At 50.0% G+C, this 19,022-nt stretch overlaps 9 protein-coding genes across 13 annotated transcripts; 4 read left to right on the plus strand and 5 right to left on the minus strand.

Annotated features, from left to right (window-relative positions):
• The first annotated feature begins 258 nt into the window (after window positions 1-258).
• LOC6726302 (transcription initiation factor TFIID subunit 9) lies at window positions 259-1,464 on the plus strand. Its single transcript, XM_002107227.3, has 2 exons — window positions 259-527; window positions 590-1,464. Exons 1-2 carry the CDS (start codon window positions 377-379, stop codon window positions 1,270-1,272), a joined length of 834 nt encoding a protein of 277 aa, XP_002107263.2. The 5' UTR covers window positions 259-376; the 3' UTR covers window positions 1,273-1,464.
• On the minus strand, window positions 1,453-2,845 carry LOC6726303 (replication factor C subunit 4). Its single transcript, XM_016172414.3, has 3 exons — window positions 2,628-2,845; window positions 1,684-2,551; window positions 1,453-1,621 (listed from the first exon to the last, which is right to left on the minus strand). Exons 1-3 carry the CDS (start codon window positions 2,732-2,734, stop codon window positions 1,535-1,537), a joined length of 1,062 nt encoding a protein of 353 aa, XP_016039844.1. The 5' UTR covers window positions 2,735-2,845; the 3' UTR covers window positions 1,453-1,534.
• Window positions 2,846-3,152: 307 nt separating this feature from the next.
• LOC6740711 (mitochondrial uncoupling protein 4) lies at window positions 3,153-6,147 on the plus strand. 4 transcript variants are annotated; one of them, XM_039297069.2, is made up of 5 exons: window positions 3,154-3,576; window positions 3,706-3,974; window positions 4,883-4,992; window positions 5,131-5,619; window positions 5,682-6,147. In XM_039297069.2, exons 2-5 carry the CDS (start codon window positions 3,726-3,728, stop codon window positions 5,854-5,856), a joined length of 1,023 nt encoding a protein of 340 aa, XP_039153003.1. In that variant the 5' UTR covers window positions 3,154-3,576; window positions 3,706-3,725; the 3' UTR covers window positions 5,857-6,147. The 4 variants fall into 4 exon arrangements, with proteins under 4 accessions (XP_044779533.1, XP_039153003.1, XP_039153002.1 ...); XM_039297068.2 differs by having other exon boundaries at window positions 3,155-3,636; XM_044923598.1 differs by lacking the exons at window positions 4,883-4,992; window positions 5,682-6,147 and having other exon boundaries at window positions 3,153-3,636; window positions 5,131-5,442.
• A 148-nt stretch (window positions 6,148-6,295) lies between these two features.
• LOC6740184 (RING finger protein 121) lies at window positions 6,296-8,577 on the minus strand. Its single transcript, XM_016180796.3, has 7 exons — window positions 8,477-8,577; window positions 8,096-8,256; window positions 7,964-7,998; window positions 7,599-7,895; window positions 7,302-7,530; window positions 7,004-7,239; window positions 6,296-6,946 (listed from the first exon to the last, which is right to left on the minus strand). The coding sequence occupies exons 2-7, from the start codon at window positions 8,141-8,143 to the stop codon at window positions 6,826-6,828; spliced, it is 966 nt and encodes a 321-aa protein (XP_016039847.1). The 5' UTR covers window positions 8,144-8,256; window positions 8,477-8,577; the 3' UTR covers window positions 6,296-6,825.
• Window positions 8,578-8,583: 6 nt separating this feature from the next.
• On the plus strand, window positions 8,584-10,069 carry LOC27207152. The gene is made up of 3 exons (XM_016182885.2): window positions 8,584-8,866; window positions 8,928-9,030; window positions 9,088-10,069. The coding sequence occupies exons 1-3, from the start codon at window positions 8,730-8,732 to the stop codon at window positions 9,919-9,921; spliced, it is 1,074 nt and encodes a 357-aa protein (XP_016039848.1). The 5' UTR covers window positions 8,584-8,729; the 3' UTR covers window positions 9,922-10,069.
• LOC6726304 lies at window positions 10,047-10,905 on the minus strand. The gene has a single exon (XM_002107229.4). It carries the CDS (start codon window positions 10,784-10,786, stop codon window positions 10,067-10,069), a length of 720 nt encoding a protein of 239 aa, XP_002107265.1. The 5' UTR covers window positions 10,787-10,905; the 3' UTR covers window positions 10,047-10,066.
• A 190-nt stretch (window positions 10,906-11,095) lies between these two features.
• Window positions 11,096-14,396, minus strand: LOC6726305 (laccase). The gene is made up of 4 exons (XM_016172413.3): window positions 14,036-14,396; window positions 13,319-13,545; window positions 12,226-12,862; window positions 11,096-12,162 (listed from the first exon to the last, which is right to left on the minus strand). The coding sequence occupies exons 1-4, from the start codon at window positions 14,106-14,108 to the stop codon at window positions 11,162-11,164; spliced, it is 1,938 nt and encodes a 645-aa protein (XP_016039849.1). The 5' UTR covers window positions 14,109-14,396; the 3' UTR covers window positions 11,096-11,161.
• Window positions 14,397-15,223: 827 nt separating this feature from the next.
• LOC6726306 (putative sulfiredoxin) lies at window positions 15,224-16,747 on the plus strand. 2 transcript variants are annotated; one of them, XM_002107231.4, is made up of 3 exons: window positions 15,224-15,477; window positions 15,597-15,774; window positions 16,165-16,747. In XM_002107231.4, exons 1-3 carry the CDS (start codon window positions 15,380-15,382, stop codon window positions 16,375-16,377), a joined length of 489 nt encoding a protein of 162 aa, XP_002107267.1. In that variant the 5' UTR covers window positions 15,224-15,379; the 3' UTR covers window positions 16,378-16,747. The 2 variants fall into 2 exon arrangements, with proteins under 2 accessions (XP_002107267.1, XP_016039850.1); XM_016174124.3 differs by having other exon boundaries at window positions 15,226-15,477; window positions 15,616-15,774.
• LOC6726307 (actin-related protein 8) lies at window positions 15,929-18,999 on the minus strand. Its single transcript, XM_002107232.4, has 3 exons — window positions 18,849-18,999; window positions 18,195-18,780; window positions 15,929-18,132 (listed from the first exon to the last, which is right to left on the minus strand). Exons 1-3 carry the CDS (start codon window positions 18,851-18,853, stop codon window positions 16,900-16,902), a joined length of 1,824 nt encoding a protein of 607 aa, XP_002107268.1. The 5' UTR covers window positions 18,854-18,999; the 3' UTR covers window positions 15,929-16,899.
• Between the last annotated feature and the right edge of the window lie 23 nt (window positions 19,000-19,022).

Raw genomic sequence — 19,022 nt, forward strand, 5'->3', positions numbered from 1 at the left:
TGGTTGCGTTTATTTTCGAAATATTTTGAAATTGTTTTTTCTGATAGTTACATATTTGTTGGTCCACATATTATGCCAATGTGGTATTATGAGATGTGGTAGAAATATGCTTATTGTTTAACATTTTCCATGAGCTTTATTAGATTTATTTCTTTATTTTAAAATCGATTTCGAATTTAGGCGTTTATTTTAATGGTCAGAGTCAGAGTTGCCACACTGCAGTCCAACGGCATTTACCACACTGGACGTGCGTATCGATAGTATCGCATAAGCGCATCGATTTCCGATAGACCCGTATATATGTACGTGCACAACTTCAATGGAATAAACAATCTTCTTGCAGCAAAGCAGACGTAAACAAGATAACTATAGAAGTATGAGCTCTGAGAAGTCCGATAAGGCCAAGATCAGTGCCCAAATCAAGCACGTGCCGAAGGACGCGCAGGTGATCATGTCCATCCTGAAGGAGCTGAATGTCCAGGAGTACGAGCCGCGCGTGGTCAACCAACTGCTGGAGTTCACCTTCCGTAAGCGGCGATTGATGCCTAGGTTTTCCCCCCATTTTCCTAAATGCTGTCTTGCATTGCAGGCTATGTGACCTGCATACTGGACGACGCCAAGGTGTACGCTAACCATGCGCGCAAGAAGACCATCGACTTGGACGACGTTCGTCTGGCCACCGAGGTTACGCTGGACAAGAGCTTCACCGGGCCGCTGGAGCGCCACGTTCTAGCCAAGGTGGCCGACGAGCGCAACAGCATGCCCCTGCCACCCATCAAGCCGCACTGCGGTCTCCGACTGCCGCCCGACCGCTACTGTCTCACCGGCGTCAACTACAAGCTGCGGGCCACTAATCAGCCCAAGAAAATGACCAAGTCGGCGGTGGAGGGCCGTCCACTGAAGACCGTGGTTAAGCCCGTCTCCAGCGCCAATGGCCCGAAGAGGCCACACTCCGTGGTGGCCAAGCAGCAGGTGGTGACCATTCCCAAGCCCGTCATCAAGTTTACCACCACTACGACGACCAAAACGGTGGGCGGCAGCTCCGGCGGCTCGGGGGGCGGCGGTGGTCAGGAGGTTAAGAGCGAGCCCAGTGGCGCCGGCGGAGATCTCAAGATGGAGGTGGACAGCGATGCCGCGGCCGTGGGCAGCATCGCTGGCGCTTCCGGTTCGGGAGCAGGAAGTGCCAGTGGAGGAGGAGGAGGACCATCTGGCGTTGGAGTGGCCGTCAAGCGGGAGCGCGAGGAGGAGGAGTTTGAGTTTGTGACCAACTAGCGAAACGACATCATTTACATTAAATTAATATTCTTAAAACAGACCAAAGCATTTGCATTTGGTTGAGCGAACTGGGGATCTAAATTTCAACTGGAATGTGAAGTCCCAAAAACCTTAGTATAGATTCGCCCGTTAATCATTATGAAATCTACGTTTTATACACAAATACAACTACCAGAATTTCATATTAAATATACCATTTGTTTTAGACTTCAGTCGCGAAAAAAAAATACATGTAATGAATGTGCTGAGTGGGATGAGATTACTTTAAAGCTAAGATGATGCAGCAGCCAAGGTCCATGATCTGCAGATACTCGGAGCCGCCGTCCTGCAGTCGAAAGCAGCATTCCTGAGGGATAAGGGAAGCATTAAACAAGAGGAAACATATCTATCTATGCATTCAATACGTACGCCCAGCTTATCGCAGATTGTGGCCTTTTGCGGATCATTCAGCCCCGGATGATGGACAATGAACTCGACGAACTGTTCCATCATTTGGCCAACGCTGTAGGCGGAGAAGCCGATCTCCCGCACGAACTGCTCCAGGCGCTCGTAGTTTCCAGAGCGACAGATCTCTAGGTAGTCCTCCAGATAGTACTCCGGTATAACGCCCGACATCTCGAACAGATCGGCAGTGTTGATCACGTGCTCGGGCCCTTTTAGGCGGTAGCAGGACTGCAAGGTGGTGATAGCGCGGCGCAGATCTCCGCCGGAAATTTTGACAATGGATTTATAGGCATCGTCCTCGATCTTTACCCCCTCCATCTCGCAAATGTACTTCAGCCGATCGATTACCTTGTCTTCGCCCAGCGCCTTGAAGCGAAATTTCGAGCAACGCGACGTGATGGGCACGATAATTCGGGACACATAGTTGCAGATCAGGCAGAAGCGAGTGCTCCGGCTCTCCTTCTCCATGGTGCGACGCAGCGCCGACTGTGCGGCATGGGTCATCGAATCGGCCTCGTCCAGAATGATGATCTTAAAGGGCGGACACGGCTTACCGTCCGGACGCACACTGCTGGCCGAAAGCTGCGAGAAGTTCTTGATCTTGGTGCGCACCACATTGATGCCACGCTCGTCGGAGGCGTTCAGCTCGAGGATGCGGTCCTTGAACATGTCGCCGAAGATCTGCCGGCTGGCAGCCAGGATCGTGCTGGTCTTGCCCGTGCCGGGCGGTCCATAGAGCAGCATATTGGGCAGGTCCCCACCTTCAACGCACTTGCGCAGCACGGCCACCACCTCGGACTGCTCCACCACATCATCCACGTTGCGTGGCCGGCTGTTTTCGTCATTCGGAAAGGATAGAAACCACTTAAATAAGCATGTGATCCAAATTGGCAAAATCGTGAACTCACTATTTTTCCACCCACGGAGCCGGCGGCTTGCGCCGCGCCGCTGGAGCACCCTGGCTCTTGTCTCCGGTTCCCGCCGTTGATTTTCCCGTTTTCAAAAAGGCTTGCATACCGGTTTTCTTGTTTCTTGACAAAATTATAAATAAAGCAGGACGCAAATGCAAGTTTACCGCGCGTTTATCGATAACAAGTTGTCGCGAGTTGAAAGGTTGCCGGTAGCAGAGCTGCCAGATAAGGCGAAGCAATTGTACACCTGCAAAAACTTCTGAGTATTACAAAAGTTTGTATATAATGTAATACTAAATATGTTACACTAAAACATTTCTTAATTTTTGTACGCTTAAAATTACATTATTGTACAGATTCTTTTTAACTGAAAAACTAAGACCGAAAACGGTTTCGTAGATAACAATTATTGAAATTACGTCTTAAAACAAGGCTGTACATATTTCAAGTTCTTTAAAATTTGCAAATAATTTGCATTTAAAATGAAAACAATACGAACATTAGATTTCCAATTTCTCGCCGCGTAGGTGCATCCATCTATCCGGCAACCCTGGCCTGCATCGCTTTTGTTTTTGTTGCGTTTTTTTATTGCGCTGATAACTACGGGTTTTTTAGTTTTTTATAAAGGATATAAATAGAGCGGCTTTCGCAGGCAGGGTGGACAAACATGATTAACCGCCCAGCACAGCGCGTGCCAACGAGTGTTTTATAAGAGCGCGATTTGGATTCTGATTTTGATTTGCCATTGCCTTTGCCTCTGCCATTGCGATTGTTATTGTTTTTGTGCCCCGCCTTCGCCCCACAAAACCGAAAAGGAGAAAACCAAGAGAAGCGTTGCCAAAACGTTGTTATGTAAATGCACGAAAGCAGAACGTTGGCACAGGCACCATCCTCATCCGGAATCCACCGCAATCGACGTGCTCCGCAGCGGGACACGAAGTTTAAGGTCGGAGCGCCCAGCACCCGCACGCATCACGCGATTGTGTGAAAGTTTCGCCTGGCTCGAGTTTGTTTAGCGCTTGTTTACCCAACGCTTAACGAAGTTACTGAGTGTTCCCCTCCTCGTGCATTGCAGATAGGAAACCCGGCTCGGAAATGGCCGCCAAGACGGACGAATCCTCGCCAGCCGTTGCGTCAAGCACAAGCAGCACTCCCGCTCCCTCCAGCGGACGCCACCAGCTGCGACCCGTGAAGTTCGACTACGCGGACTCATTTGCCTGCACCTACATCGTTTCCGTGGTGGCCGCCTCCATTGCAGAGCTCGCGACCTATCCCTTGGACCTGACCAAGACGCGTCTGCAGATCCAGGGCGAAGGAGCCGCCCACTCGGCGGGAAAGTCCAATGTGAGTGGCACCCCACACCTAACTGCTTTCCGCTTGTTGTTCTATTGTCTCAGGCTTTTGGTTACTCCTAACCCCGGAACCTAATCCACATCCCCCTCATCCATGCCATTCATTCCCTCAGCTCACAAACTAAACCAGAGATTGTGCTGCCCCTCCGATTTATCTACTCCAATCGCGCGATTAGCGAGCCGAAATTTCACAGTGTGTTTCCAGCGTCAGAGAGATACGGCAAATCGGAGTGGGCACGGCCATGCTGATAAGCCTTGGCTCACAAGACGCTATGCTAGGTGGCTCGGTATCAGTCACAGCTTCTGCCCAGATCACACCCATGCCCCCACCCCGGCTAGCTCATCCACTGTACCCGTATACGCCTTCCCACTTTCCATCTGTGTGTGTGAATGTTTGGATTGGTTTAATTGTTTGCTTGTATTCATGGACTGTATTGATACAATTTATTACTAAGAGAGTGTATGATAACGATAGCTAACCAATATGAGTAGGTACTTGTTTAATCGTATCAAAAGAAACCAGTTTGCTAACCACAAAGAACATGTTTCATATTAGAATAACCAATCTCAGTTCCGCAGAAAAGGATCGTTGATATGACCAGATTTTTTAAGCAATAATAGCTAATAATTCTAAGATGAAAAGCTTTGTTAGAAAAGATACATTAACAATAAGTTACAAGGCTTATAGGGTAAGCTAAGTAAATTTAAGTAGATATGGGATAGGAACGGCCAAGTAATACAGGACTCACATCCCACTGACCAACCCATCCCAATCCGTTTGTGTGTGTGCCTGTTCCATGTGAATATTGTGTTTTTCGGCCTGCAACAGATACAGATACCGATACAGATACTACAATGAACCACCCACAATTACCGATTCCCAACGATTACCATTACCAGATGCAATACCGCGGCATGGTGGCCACCGCCTTCGGGATTGCGCGTGAGGAGGGCGCCCTGAAGCTGTGGCAGGGCGTAACGCCGGCGCTCTACCGACACGTCGTCTATAGGTGGGCATTCCCAAAACTCCTCATTCTAGCATCTAGATCACCGCCACAGCCAATCTGCGCCAGCAGCTGTTAGCCATCAGCCATTAGCTCAGCAAGTTCTAACCCGACTTCTCCCTGTCCTCCCATGTCCATCCGCAGCGGTGTGAGGATCTGCAGCTACGACCTGATGCGCAAGGAGTTCACACAGAACGGCACCCAGGCTCTGCCGGTTTGGAAGTCGGCGCTGTGCGGCGTCACGGCCGGAGCCGTTGCCCAGTGGCTTGCCTCGCCCGCTGACCTGGTCAAGGTGCAAATCCAGATGGAGGGCCGACGACGTCTGATGGGCGAGCCACCGAGAGTCCACTCGGCTGGCCATGCCTTCCGCCAGATCGTGCAGCGTGGCGGAATTAAGGGCCTGTGGAAGGGCAGCATCCCGAATGTGCAGCGAGCGGCGTTGGTCAATCTGGGCGACCTAACCACATACGACACCATCAAGCACCTGATCATGGACCGCCTGAAGATGCCCGACTGCCACACCGTGCACGTGCTGGCCTCCGTTTGTGCCGGATTCGTGGCAGCGATCATGGGCACGCCAGCTGATGTGGTGAAGACGCGCATCATGAACCAGCCCACCGATGAGAATGGCCGGTAAGTGACCAATGGCCGCATTTAACCACTAGAACGCTTAATCATCTATGTTATTCTCGCAGGGGCCTGCTCTATCGCGGATCCGTGGACTGCCTGCGACAGACGGTTGCGAAAGAGGGCTTTGTGGCGCTGTACAAAGGCTTCCTGCCCTGCTGGATACGAATGGCGCCGTGGTCGCTAACCTTCTGGCTGTCCTTCGAACAGATCCGCAAGATGATCGGAGCCTCCGGCTACTGAGCGGTGGCTCAATCTAAGTTTAGGTGTAGATGTACATACAAGCACATGTATAACGCAGTTCGTTCATGTTACCCCGCCTTTAAGTCGGTCATAATCCTATTTTCCGTGCCTGAATGAATGCCCAAATGTCGGCAGGATGTTGTGCGGCTGGTGGCCAAGCTTAGCATATACTCTGTCCATTTTAGTCTGTTATGCAACTCAGATCTTTCAGGTTTCTTTCTCTTACCCTTTGTTATTGTTGTTGCCTTAAGATTAAAATCAAAACTTACAATAAAGCGAGATACTTGTTAATTCAAAGGAGATTACTTAAGAGGCTCCCAAGAGCCGAGCGAAATCGAAAGAGACAGCAATGCTGGTGGTCAATGGAACTTGTATAATCCAGACAAATAAATAATTAATAAGCTTTCCCCTTGCGCAGTGAAAGTGAAACAGTTTCAAGTATTTTATCAATAGATTTTTTGGTATATGTATATTTCTAACCAGCTCCAGTGCAATTAAGTAAAATCAAGAAAATAAAATTGGTAATAATACCTAGGAGGCATACACACAGGCACACATATGTACATAAATACATAGCTATGTATAATATATAGATATAGATACATATATCCAAAATTGCATTTACGTTTCGATTAAAGACTCCAATGGAAAAGGAAAATTTGGGTGCCCAAAAGCAAACCACACACAGAACTGGAAACCCGCAAACAGATTGGATGGCAATGGCATTCGTCTACAGATCTTTCATCCGTCATCGTCATCATGGTTCAGGTTCATGTAATGGAGACGTGGAGGGGAGCGGGGGAATGAACGGCGACGGTGCTAGTGGTGCGGGTGTTTCGCAGCCCCTCCAGGTTGGTCTGTCGTTGTTTCTCCATCATCGTGTTTTCCGTGTGGTTACATGTGCAGGACTTAATCCGATGTGTGTGTGCTTGACTAGACGCCGAGGAAAGCCAGTGCCGAGATCAGGATCTACTCCAGTCCCAGCATCCAGTTGATGCCTTGTACTATGAAAAAGATGAGCGGTTGCCAGGCCACCAGCCAGCGAATCCAGTCCAGCAGGCGACCGTACAACACGTGCGGCTTCTCCCAGCTAAATGAGAAACAATATTAGGTAGGCTAGTCAATCGGCTGGCTCTGAATGGCTTACGGATTGCGGAACATCTTCTGGAGATCGACCTTTTCCTTGCAGTAGGGACACGTCTGCTTCTTGCCCACAATGCACCAGCCACGTATACAGAACTCGTGGAATACGTGGTTACAAGACAGCTTGTAGGTGTTCTCAATGACGCCCTCTTCCTTCTCCGAGACCAGCAACTGATTGCCACACACTGCGCAGACATTCTGATCAAGGTGTCGGGTGGGAATGCCCTGAGGTGTGTAGTACTGTGTGACAAACGGGAGGGTTAGAAGATTCCAACTGAGTATCTGGCCAATGGTGAACTTACGCCAATAGCTGCCGCCATCTTATCCGAACATATCTCGGATATATCACGCCCCAGGACGCCGATGTACAGCCCGTAGAAGCAGAACATCAGGCCCACATCCATCCAGGTGTTTGGTGGCTGCGAGAACATGTAGTTCATGCCCAGGAAGGCGGCCATGATCACCAGATAGCCCACCAGGCCAAGGCCATAGCTGAGCTTGTAGATGAAGTAGAACCACTTGTAGACCAGCCTGAAATTGGATTTTATGGGTTATTATCTGGCCTTCGTCGGGCGCCGTTCTTATCTGCGATGACTCACCTAGGCGTTGTGCCCTGGATGGGCTTGCTGATGGCCCGCCGCATAACCAGTGCCGTGATGCAGGTGAACACCAGCCAGATGATTATGAAGCGCAGCCAGCCGAAGCTGCAGGAGATGATCAGCGGAATGAGCCACATGGCCAGCAGGGTGACGAAAGCGTAGGATCTGTAGTGCCGCTTCTTCCACTCGACCAGGATGATCTGGGCAATGACCAGGGTGACGAACAGAATGATCACCATCTCGGAGTGCATGGCATCGTGGCCGCGATGTTTTTCCACCATCAGTTGGTGCTGCACCCTGTGGGATTGGATATCCGAAAATTTGTCATGATTTAGAGGATTTTCGAAGGCCACTCCTTCACTTACCGCATTCGCTCCTCCGGCGTCATCTCGTCCAGGGACTGATGGACATCCGCATCAGCAGGGGATTGCAGGAAAGAGGGAAAATTTGGCAGTAGAATGGGGCTTCCTATCCGATTCCCATTAGAAAAGACTCACCTTGTTCAAGTCCACGGGCTCATGCAGGTCCATGTGCTCCTGGTGCATCTTGTTGCCGTTGTATCCGCCGTATCCCGCTGCCGCCAATCCGCCGGACAGTCCCACTCGTCGTCTGCGTCGCTGCGTTATCTTGTCCACCACGTATTGCGATCGGTTTTTACCTTTGAAATTCGTGAAACGAAAACAAATAATTACATTTTATGCTTGTGTGCGTGTCCAGCTGCAGTGGCGTTGCCATTTGTCAAAGCGGCCGAAAAAACGAATACATGTGTGTGTGACGTGAGACACAAAAATACAAGCGCGACCTAATTTCCAGAACCAGCTGTCCTGAGTATGGGGTTTTTCCCAAATTGTTGTTATTTTATCCTAACTTTTATTTACTTTAGCTACGACAGCGCTTTCTGATTATCGAAAACGAAACGTTCGGGGCCAACGTTGCCAGATGCCGCAGCAGGCCGTGCCGATTTTTACCGACAATCAGCTGTTTAGTTCAATGAGTTGAGTATTTCGTTCCCCAGCGCAAGCCATCTTATCGATAGTCCCGATAACCAACCATGTTATTTTGGGGCCCGATTAGTAAACAACAAATTATTGTTAAGTTAATGTTGTACGTAGGTTTTTAAGCGGAATAAACATGGAGCACTGGGGCTCGCTGCCCGCAGAGGAAGACGGCGGCCAACTGTCGCCGGACAAATACGTGCCCACGGCGGCCAAGAAACTGAAGCTGGACGAGGTTCGGCAGCGCGGAGATCCGCAACCGCAAGAAAAGCAGTAAATAAATCGAAAGAAAAGCTTCAACGCAGCCGGTAAACTAACCATATATTCCATGTAGCCACAAGTTGGAGCTGAGGAGCGCACTGGTCACCCAGACCATCGAGGTGATGAAGCAAACCGAGGTGCTGCAGTCCCTCATCGAAACGTACTCCAACAAAAATGCAAGTTCTTGGTTGTTTAACCGTAGTATTTACCTAATTTACCCATTGAATTCATAGGGAAGTTCCAATTACCTCTTGAATCCGTGCCTAATGATACCGGAAGTGGACTTTCCGCCGGAGAATGCCGCCGAACTGGTGGGCAGCCAAAAGTTTCAGAAGCCCATTTGGTTCACACCAACCGTGGACACAGCCTACTCCCGCGGGGATCCGGAGGCGTATCCGGAGATCCCCAGCAGTGCTTGCCGCCAGGCGATGCGCAAAGTGATGTGCGGCATGCTGCGCCTGGCCGGCTTCACCGACTGTTCCGAGTCGGCGGTGCAGCTGCTGACGGACGCCACCGAGGAGTTCCTGCGCAGTTTCATCGGCGAGTATCGCGGCTACTATGACAGTCAGCCGCGGCTGCAGAAATCCACGGTGCTGCAGCTGGTTCCACTTGAGCGCGCCCATTTCGCCCAAACGGGCACCTCGCTCACTCAGGTGCACAACTACTACAAACACAAGGTGCTGGCCAGGAATCGCGTGGAGATCGCCGAGTTCAACAGTGTGCTGCAGGAGTACGACAAGCTGATGAAGGAGAGCCAGAGCAGCATGCAGAAGCAGCACAACGAGTTCAACGGTCACGACTTCCTCAACATCCTGGACAACAGCGCCACCGGCAGCAGCCAGAGCATAGGCGGCATGGCCATGGGCGATATGCTGCAGGATCTGGGCGGTAGCACGGGCTCCAGTGGCACAGTCAGCTCCCAGCAGATGCTGTACGGCCTGCTCGATGGCCAGATATCGTCCAATACCTCCAACATGACGGGGACCAGCGGCAATGGCAGCACGGGCGGCAATGGAAATGGCAATGGGGCCACGGTTAGCAACTTTCACGCCACTTTTGAGACGTAATTGTTAAAATTGCTGGGATAACTTCATTATCTCACACGGAGATATCCCTAGTATTCAAATCTTTCACACTTTTTATAAAACGAATAAGATCTCTAGGGTTAAGTTAAGTTAAGCTCAAAGAAACGTACTAATTAAATAGTTTTTATTACTTGTTTTGTTTATTGCTCATCTTTTTGCTAATCCTCGACTCGTTCCAGTTGTTTTGTCGCCTCCGCTTGGTGAACTCGTTGGTGGGTTCAATGGCCACTAGTTTGGTTGCATTCGGATCGGTTGCTCTGTACTGGAAGACTTTGTTGTGGCGCGTTTTTTTCTGGGCCCACGCTAGCAGGTCCCTGCCTTCCAGTATGGAGTTGCCAGTGACAACCACAGAGTCCAGAGCTTCAGGCGCCGATTGGTCTTCTTCGGGGTTCCGTCTCCTTATGGTAGGTTTCTTTTTCGGACCTGCAGGACCTTCCACCACCAAATCGGCGATCAAGTAGCAATCGGCATTGGACACGAGCTTAACTTTGTCGGGTGGGGGCTTCTGTTTACCCACGCTTTTGGGTGCATCCAGAGAGAACTCGATTTGTGCCTGGATTATGCCGCTCAGTCTGCGCCAAATGTGCGTTTGCATCTCCTGCGAGATCTGCAGATCGCTGGCAGGTGCGTCCTGATCCTCCACGTAGCGTTCACTTTTTACCGGTGGTGCTTCGTTCTTCCTGGGGGCCACCGGCTGCTCCTCGTTGGCTGCTTCATGCGCCTTCTCCTTTGGCTGCGATTGATACATGGCATTTGTGAGCAACGTGGTGTCCGCCGCCTCCAGGAACTGGCGCATCTGGGCGTCATCCTCGGAATCGGAGTCGCTGTCACTTGATTTAACTGGCATTTTTGTACGCTCCTTGAATATTTATTTATTTACATTTGATTTTTAAGCGATAGGTGTGCCGTTAACGTGCACGATAGTTGGAGCTGTCAGTTTTCAAAGCGATAAGTATCGATAGATTCGAAAAGCGCTATGTTGCAATTCGAAATTATAAATCGGAGATTGCTAATATTTTAGATTAGGCCATTTAGCAGACTTTTTAATGATTTCAACAGAAACTGAACCCATGACTTAATGATAATTACTTTAAATGATGTTGCCTGTAAAACAAATTCGACCGCTCAAAATCAATCCATTCGAAATAATGCCAGCTAAAAGTTAACGTTTTTATTGCTTATACTGGAATTGGAGAGCTAACTTCCGGGCCCAGGAACCCCACTAGGCCACCGAGCTGCACAGACCGCAGTTGCTCACCGGGCACATCTTCATCTCGACATCCTCGCCCACCCGCACCACGGCGGCCATTCCGTTCTCCGAGTGCGGCGATATGTGGCAGTGGAACATCCAGTAGCCGGGACTGTTCGAGTAGAACCGCAGAATCGTGTAGCCGAACGCGGGCACCTGGACGGAGTCCTTTAGCGGAGCACCCTTAGCGCGTCGCGGCAGCGGCGTCTTCTTGTCGATCTGCTCGATCTGGCCAATCTTCTGCTCCCCCAGCACTCCCATCCCGACCACACGGAATGTGTAGCCGTGCAGGTGGATGGGATGCGGCGTCTGCGACAGGCTGGAGATAACGAACTCCACCTGCTTGTTGGCCGGCACCTGGATGACGTTGGAGCACTGACAGTGCCGCTGGCGGCAATTGAATCCGAGATCCGCCTGCTGGGAGCGATTGCAGAAGAACTGGCCAACGCCAAGGTTGCGCGTCTGCAGCAGCGACATCTTGGGCATGCTGAAGCTGATGTCGTCCATCTGGAAGCGGAATCCCTCGCCCTGCCGCACCTCGAACGCGTTCATGCTGGTGTAGAAGGTCACGGATGGCGCCACTTCCGGTTCCGGTCGCTGGGCATTGAGATTGGCCAACGATATGCTATTCCCAGCGCGCGCACCACTCGCATCGTCGCCCAGTTCGTTGAGCGTCTTGCCCGGCGCATCGTAGGCATAGCTCAGGGTGTGCGTGTCCAGCGCCCGGGTATCCGCGTCCCTGTAGTGCAGCACCGCCTCCTGATGCAGCTGGTTCTTCGCGCAGAAGCTGTAGCCCTTCACCCGAATCCAGTAGTTGCCCACCTCCTGGTTGGCGTGCAGCACGAAGTCAAAGCGCTCCGCGCCGTGGAACATGATCCGCTGCACCTCCACCGGCTCGATGTCGTTGCCATCGCTGGCGATCACCACCAGGTCGTGCTTATCGATGCTGAAGCTGATCGGGCAGTTCGAAACGCCTGCAAATGGATGTACATAGGATGAACTCAAATCCATTGCCAAAGCGCCCTAACTTCACTCACCGTTGAAGATCACCCGGAAGCGATAGCGTCCGCCCCTGACCACCGGAAAGTGGGCGTAGAGCGTGGGCTTGGCGGCCTTGACGCCCTTCTTCAGGTTCCTGCCCCGTCCGTTGATCAGGATGTTCTCGGCCACGCTCTCCACGAAGTTGTGCACCCAGTCCTGGATCATGATCACGTGCTCCGACATGTCGAAGTCGTAGAGATGCGCGTGGGGATTCAGCTTGGGCGGCATTCGCACCACCAGTGGCCCAGCGAGTCCGAAGGCCCGCTGGTGCTCCGTGTGGCTGTGCCACCAGTTGGTGCCGCCGTGATCCACCTCGAAGCGGTAGCGGAACGCCTGACCCGCCTCGATTGGGTACTGGGTGACGTGGGGCACTCCGTCCATGAAGGGCGTCAGTCGCTGGTGCATCCCGTGCCAGTGGATCGTCGTCGTCTCGTGCATGCTGTTGATCACGTCCGCCACCACGGTGTCGCCGTAGCACACCTCGATGTTCATCCCCGGCAGCTGGCCATTGACCACCATCACCTCGCTCTCCAGTCCATCGGCGTACTTGCAGTCGTCGTTCGCCGCCAGCTGCGCCGCCAGCGCAATCCCGTCGATGAACTCCTTGCCGCTCAGCTTGAAGCGGAATTTGGACTGCCAATATACAAGAGATTATTAAGTAGGTATAATCCCTGGAAGCTATAAGCAGGCTCGTGGCCATTATCATTAACCAATGTCCATATGAATCCACAGGCACGTGCCTTTCAACATCTTGGACAAACAATTCTGCAGATACGGAGGGTTGGCTCCTTGAGCTGTCAAGTTGTGAAATCTAAATAAGAACTCTTCAATATGTCTACATCTTGCTGGATATCTTAAGTAAACCATACAATACACATAAGTCCAGATACTTTTTTTAGATAGAAACTACAGTCATATGCTTTGGTTTTGTTAATCAAATAAAAGTTATCCACAATGGTAAAAGTGATAATCTCCTCATGGGTAATAGAAATTATGCAGTAATCTCAAGATGCCTCTTTCGACTGCATCAATATTATTTTTAGGCTTGCAACTACAGTTTCCTGGCGATCTTCGAGATCCCCATCTCACCTGGAGGTAGCGCTTGCAGGTCTCCGCCATCGTGTCGTCGTAGTGGACCACCATGTAGTAGTAGCAGGTCATCGGCTGCTTGTCGGCGCAGTCGCGTCTGCAAGGATGCCGCTGGTTGTCCTTCTCGGCCGCCCGCCACTGCGAGGACTCACCTGCGCCGGTGGAGAGCTGCGGATACATCTGCATGATGCGTTCGTACTTGCTCACAATCCGCTTGCCACTGGCATCTGTTGGTGTTGTTAGCAAACTGTGATTTAATGCAAATTTCATATTCACTAGCATAAGCTTAGTTAATTAGTTTTAACAATTTTTTTTGGCATTCAGAATTTATTTATGATTTATGGCCCAACTCTCAAATGTTTTAGATTTGGAAGAGTAAATTTATAGATTAATTAAATTGATATATAGATTTAGTACATTTATTTTCAGTTAAGAGACCAGTTGTACCATTCATTGGGCTTAAAATATGTTTGTTCGTTATTTCAAAAATATATTTTTATTTTTAGTGTCAACTTTTTGGTATTTTATTATTGGTTTTATGTGTTTAAATGCCAATATAGTTCAATATTATTCATTTGCCTCGCACAAATTGGCACTTTAGTTCACCGATTTGAACGTTGAGGAATATTTTATAATTTTGAAACACCAAGTATATACTTATTTAAACTTTAAGTTTAACTTTAAATTTTGATTTGATTTTCCATTTCACTTAAGCACCTTGAATGCCATATATTTGCACGCTGATGAGGCACAAAGTGAAGACCAGTGTCTGCACCAAATTGAATTTCATGCTCGCATCCAATTGAATCAAAAAAAAAATTAAAACAATATCACTGTGCTTAGGGTAAAAAGGTAAGAATGTTGCAAGGAAGCCGCCTTTGTGGCCGTGGCTGAGGGCCAAATGTTACTGTCAATGGGCTTCCGTCATCGCTTACCTTTTTGTAAGCAACTCCGTCGGGAAAGTCTCTAAAAATTACCCGGAATCGGTTGCTTGTTGCCCATTGTCGAACATCTCGTATCGGTTAATTGAAGATTGTGCGGCCGACAAGGCACGGGAAGAACAGAGGATGCCGATTACTGACGCACATACACGAATAATTTACCATGTTCCAGTCGCTACTGTTTGGCAAAATCAAATATGCAGTGCCATTGGCCTAGTTTTTGCATTTGCCAAAAAAATGAAGGCTCAATATTACATTTTTAAATGTAATATTCAAGATTTGTGTATTTACTTTAAGCAGCCGATGATAAGAGTATAGTATTATATTAGAGTATTATTATGGTAATATAGTATAGGATTACATTAATCGAAAATAGCAATTTTCTCGTAGTTCTTGTTTAAAATCCCATTGATTAGAATAATTTTTGAAAAGACCGCGTACAAAGTTTTGAATTTGACATTTCCACAACAGTGCTGCCCATCTGGCCAAATGCACAGAGTTGCCAATTGACCGCGGGCCAGCCGTTGGCGTTTAAAAAGCTGTCGATTTCGCGACTGTTTTTTCTTTCTCAAAAATATGCAAAACTTGTTTGTGAAGTTGAAATGGCACCTCATTCCATTCGTTATCAAACACACCCGTACATTTGCCCCCCAATTGCACATAGCATTTATCTCGATTTCTGATAGGGCGATGGGAATTGGGGAATGGGGCATAAACAAGCAGCAAGAGTTGTCAGCGTAGATTACACATTTTAATTTCTGTGCTGACGCTAATCAGCAAGCGATTGCCCACCAGCCGAGAATTCTGCATTTTGCCACTGTCTTTGCGAGTGTTCCAAACACCCCTCCCCCCGTCAGCACATCATTAGCGTATGTATGTACTACATATATGTATTGTATTTTTCGTATTTTGAATTTCGTTTTCATTCGCTTTTATCGCACTGGCAATACTGGTCGCATGTGTGTGTGTGTGCTTTTGTGGGTGGTGGGGGGTATGATTATGCATAAAACAAACAACAAGTAGCTGCAGCAAAACAACATATAGCGGTAAACGAACCCACACATGAGCAGCAAACAAGTTTCAACGCCGTGCGGTCTCAAAAATCGGGCAATTGGCCGCCATGGAGTTCATTAGCCATTTCTTGCGAGCGACGAGCAGACGCACCGCCGCATTGGGTCCAATCCTGCAAAGAAATTGTAGCGAAATCATCCAAAAACAGTAAGCTTTCCTTGCCACAACACTGGCTGTGTGTGTGTGGGTGTGTTGCCAGCAGCGTTGCCACCTACACGCACATTGATAACGCGGTTGTTTTTGGTGAAATTTCACAACTGGCCAAGATCTTTGACCAATCGACAGGCATTTGGCAGATACAGATCCAGCTGCAGCACCATGGACACCACCGTTCACTCCGCCGGCATCGATGAGACCCACCTAGTGCCCATGAGCGTCATCCAGCGACCCATTCCCTCCGTCCTGGACGAGCAGAAGGTGCAATCTCTGATGGAAACCATTAAGGTGGGTTGGTGCACGCACATTGGGTCAGAAGAGAGGTGGGACGTACCTAGATAAGGAGAGGGTACAAAATACGTTCAGATAAATTTCGATTACAAGATCTTAGTAGTTGTTAAAATGTGGAATACACTAGATATAAGATATTAGTACACAACTGTTAGTTTGTTTTTATATTTATTATTACTTAATGTTCCCAATTTGCTTAGCTTCCAGAAGTAGCTTTTCGAATTTGTGTTTTGAAGCTGTATTTTCGAGAATCCCTGTTGACTTCAAAAAGTTAGTTACCAAGTTAGTTAATCAATTTTGAATGAAAAAACAAGTGAAAACATGTTTCCCCACACTCGGGACATACGTATCTGCTCCACTGGTTATCATTTACCCCCTTCTCCGCAGAACGAAACCAGCGAGGAGGAGGTGCCCCCCATCGACCTGCTGTGGATCTCGGGCAGCGAGGGAGGCGACTACTACTTCAGCTTCGGCGGATGCCACCGGTTCGAGGCGTACAAGCGGCTGCAGCGGCCGACGATCAAGGCGAAGCTGGTGAAGTCCACCCTGGGCGATCTGTATCACTATATGGGCTCCAGTGCACCCAAGTACCTGGCCTGATCTTTGCCGCTGATCATTTGTTGTTGTTGTCGTTGTGCATTTTTATTTTTTTTGATAAGAAAGTCGTGATTGCTGGATAAAGTTCGAAATTCACGGACAAAGCAATAAGAAAAGCTTTATTCTTTGTTTTCGTAAATTTCTTTTGTTTTTTTAAAGTTTTTTTTTGGCAATCGTTAAATTTGCGTATATACTGCGCTTATCGCTGAACTCTAAATTTGTTTACCTAATCTGCCACTGATACAAAGTAGTATAATTGCAACAACAAAGAAGCAAACGCAAAAACATGCTTAGATTCGCGTTTGCATTCTGCATATTTGTTAGTCTTTAAAAAAAATAATTGCATAATGTTTTATAAATTTGTATGACCCCATCCGGAGTGTTTCCTTCAGGGTAATGCTTTGGTCGGCATTTTAGCCTACGGTTGCGATACTACTTCTACTCTATGAACAATTAAAAAGCCTATACAATCCTATATAATCCCTAAACATATTCGAAATGCACTGGAGCGACCATCTCATCACCTCACCAGAGGAAGGGAGATCTCTCGCGGAGCACCCGCAGTCCATGACGCTGCCAGTCGTTCTGCGATATCCACAGCTCGCGGGCGCTCTCGAGCACAGACATAATGGCCGCTCCCTTCCACGCCACCATGCCGGCGTCCATGCCCTTGATAAGGACGTTCACCTCGGACTGGACCTGTTGGCTAATCCGATGCTCTAGCCAAGCAGCCAGACCGGGCAATTTGGCACTGCTGCCCACGAGCAGGATGGAGCCGAACATCTTGCGCTTGGTCTCGTAGCTGGACAGCCGGTTGATGGCCTGGATTATGGCCTGGTCCAAGGGCAATACCAGACCCTGGCCGTTGTGGTAGCACCCGTTCGAGTTCATCTGCCCACCAGCCGTCTGTGCACCCAGCTGCGACTGACAGTTGCTCATGGTCTCGTCCTGATCCACCACAATGAGCTCCTCATCGTCGGCGGTCACAGGCAGCTGCGGCCGCGGCTGGTATCCGGCGCTGGCTGATAGCTGCAAGATGTCGCCACCCCTTACCCCATTTTTTCGACCCGTCTCCTTCAGATACTCCGCATCGAAGCAGTCCTCGCAGTCGTATTGGTCCTGCACCGCCTGCTGCGTGAAGACCGCTTTCGTTCGGCCCGTGATGTTCAACAGCTCCGTGTGGAAGAGGGCCAGTGGTGCCATTAGGGCCTCATCGCCCACCTGTATGGTGTAGCGCAGCCACTGGCCGTTCTGTTTGCGCAGGTTGAAGTGCTTCTCCTGGGCGCCACAAACGCTGGTGTTCAGGTGGCAGAACTTTTCCTTCAGCTCGTCCAGCAGATGGGCATCCACATAGCTCTCCTGCACATTGCACTCGCGATAGGGAAAGCCGCACTTGCGCAGCAGCAGGAGGAGCACCTGATCCAGGTCGCCGCCGCCATAGGACAGCCGCACCCTGGCATCCAGCTGCGAAATGCCGTCCTCGATGCAGGCGATGGAGGTCTTTTGGGCGCCAATGTCCACCACACAGCCGTATCCAATGCCGGCACCAAAGGTGGAGGCGACGCTGTCCTGGACGAGGAAGCAGCGCCGAAAGCCCAAACGCCTCAGAAGCAGTGTCACGAACTCACGCAGATGCCGCCGCACATAGACATCGTTGACCACCAAGACGGCGCAGTGGGTGCCCAGTTTACGCAGCGGGATCTTCAGACGCTCCTCCAGGGCGTACGACCAGATTCGCTCCAAGTGCTGCATGCTGGCCTGAAAGAAAAACCGCTTCATCAGTTTAGTTTAGGAACTACGAGGAACCACGCAGCACGCACTTGTAGCGAGCCGCCCTTCTCCTTGTGCACATTCAGCTCGCCCCTTTGAATGGGGAAATGGATGTCGTAGTTGCGGGCATCCACGGCACCGAGTCGCAGGATCCGGTCGTCGAACAGCACGGGTGCCCCGCGATCCAGCCAGGGCTCGTCCGCCATCTGGCCACTGGGCGCCGGCACCTTCTCCGCCTGACTGCTCCGGTTGAAGTGAGCCAGTTGCTGCGGCGGAGTGGCCACCCGCAGCCGGTTTTTGTTATCGACGACGCAGTGCTGCAGAATGCGCGACACCACCAGGCGCTGCTCCTCGAACTCCACCATCAGGCCGGAGTTCGAGTTGACGTTGTCCAGCGGCGGCAGCAGCGGATCATGATGCGGCCTATCGCTGGCCCCCGGACGCCTCCTGTAGGCCACCGCGTGCAGCAGGGTCAGCGGATTGAGGTCGGCCGCTCTGCCGATCCTCAAGTGCTGCGATCCAGGATGGATGACAATGATCTTTGGCGCCTCCAGGGGTTGCGCCTGCGGCTGGGGCAGCCCAATTGGCGGCGGCGCCGGATGCCGGCCACTGCTGGTGCTGCTGGCACGGGATCGTCTGGACGAAGGGAGAGTAGCCAAGTTGCTAAATTAGTTGCTTCACACCACACTTACTTATCCACTTACTGCATCGTTTGCTTTCCGAAATCCGGATCCTTTGAAAATGCGGAAATCGGAGGCAACAACAATGGCAACAAAGCCAATGTGACCGTGGTGCGCAAATGGGAACATTAATAAAACAGGAACACAGCAAAAAGAGAAACTTAAAGCAATAAAAAATAGGGCTGATTTACAAAACTC

The sequence above is a fragment of the Drosophila simulans genome, chromosome X (assembly GCF_016746395.2).
Source record: "Drosophila simulans strain w501 chromosome X, Prin_Dsim_3.1, whole genome shotgun sequence".
Lineage (NCBI taxonomy): Eukaryota > Metazoa > Arthropoda > Insecta > Diptera > Drosophilidae > Drosophila > Drosophila simulans.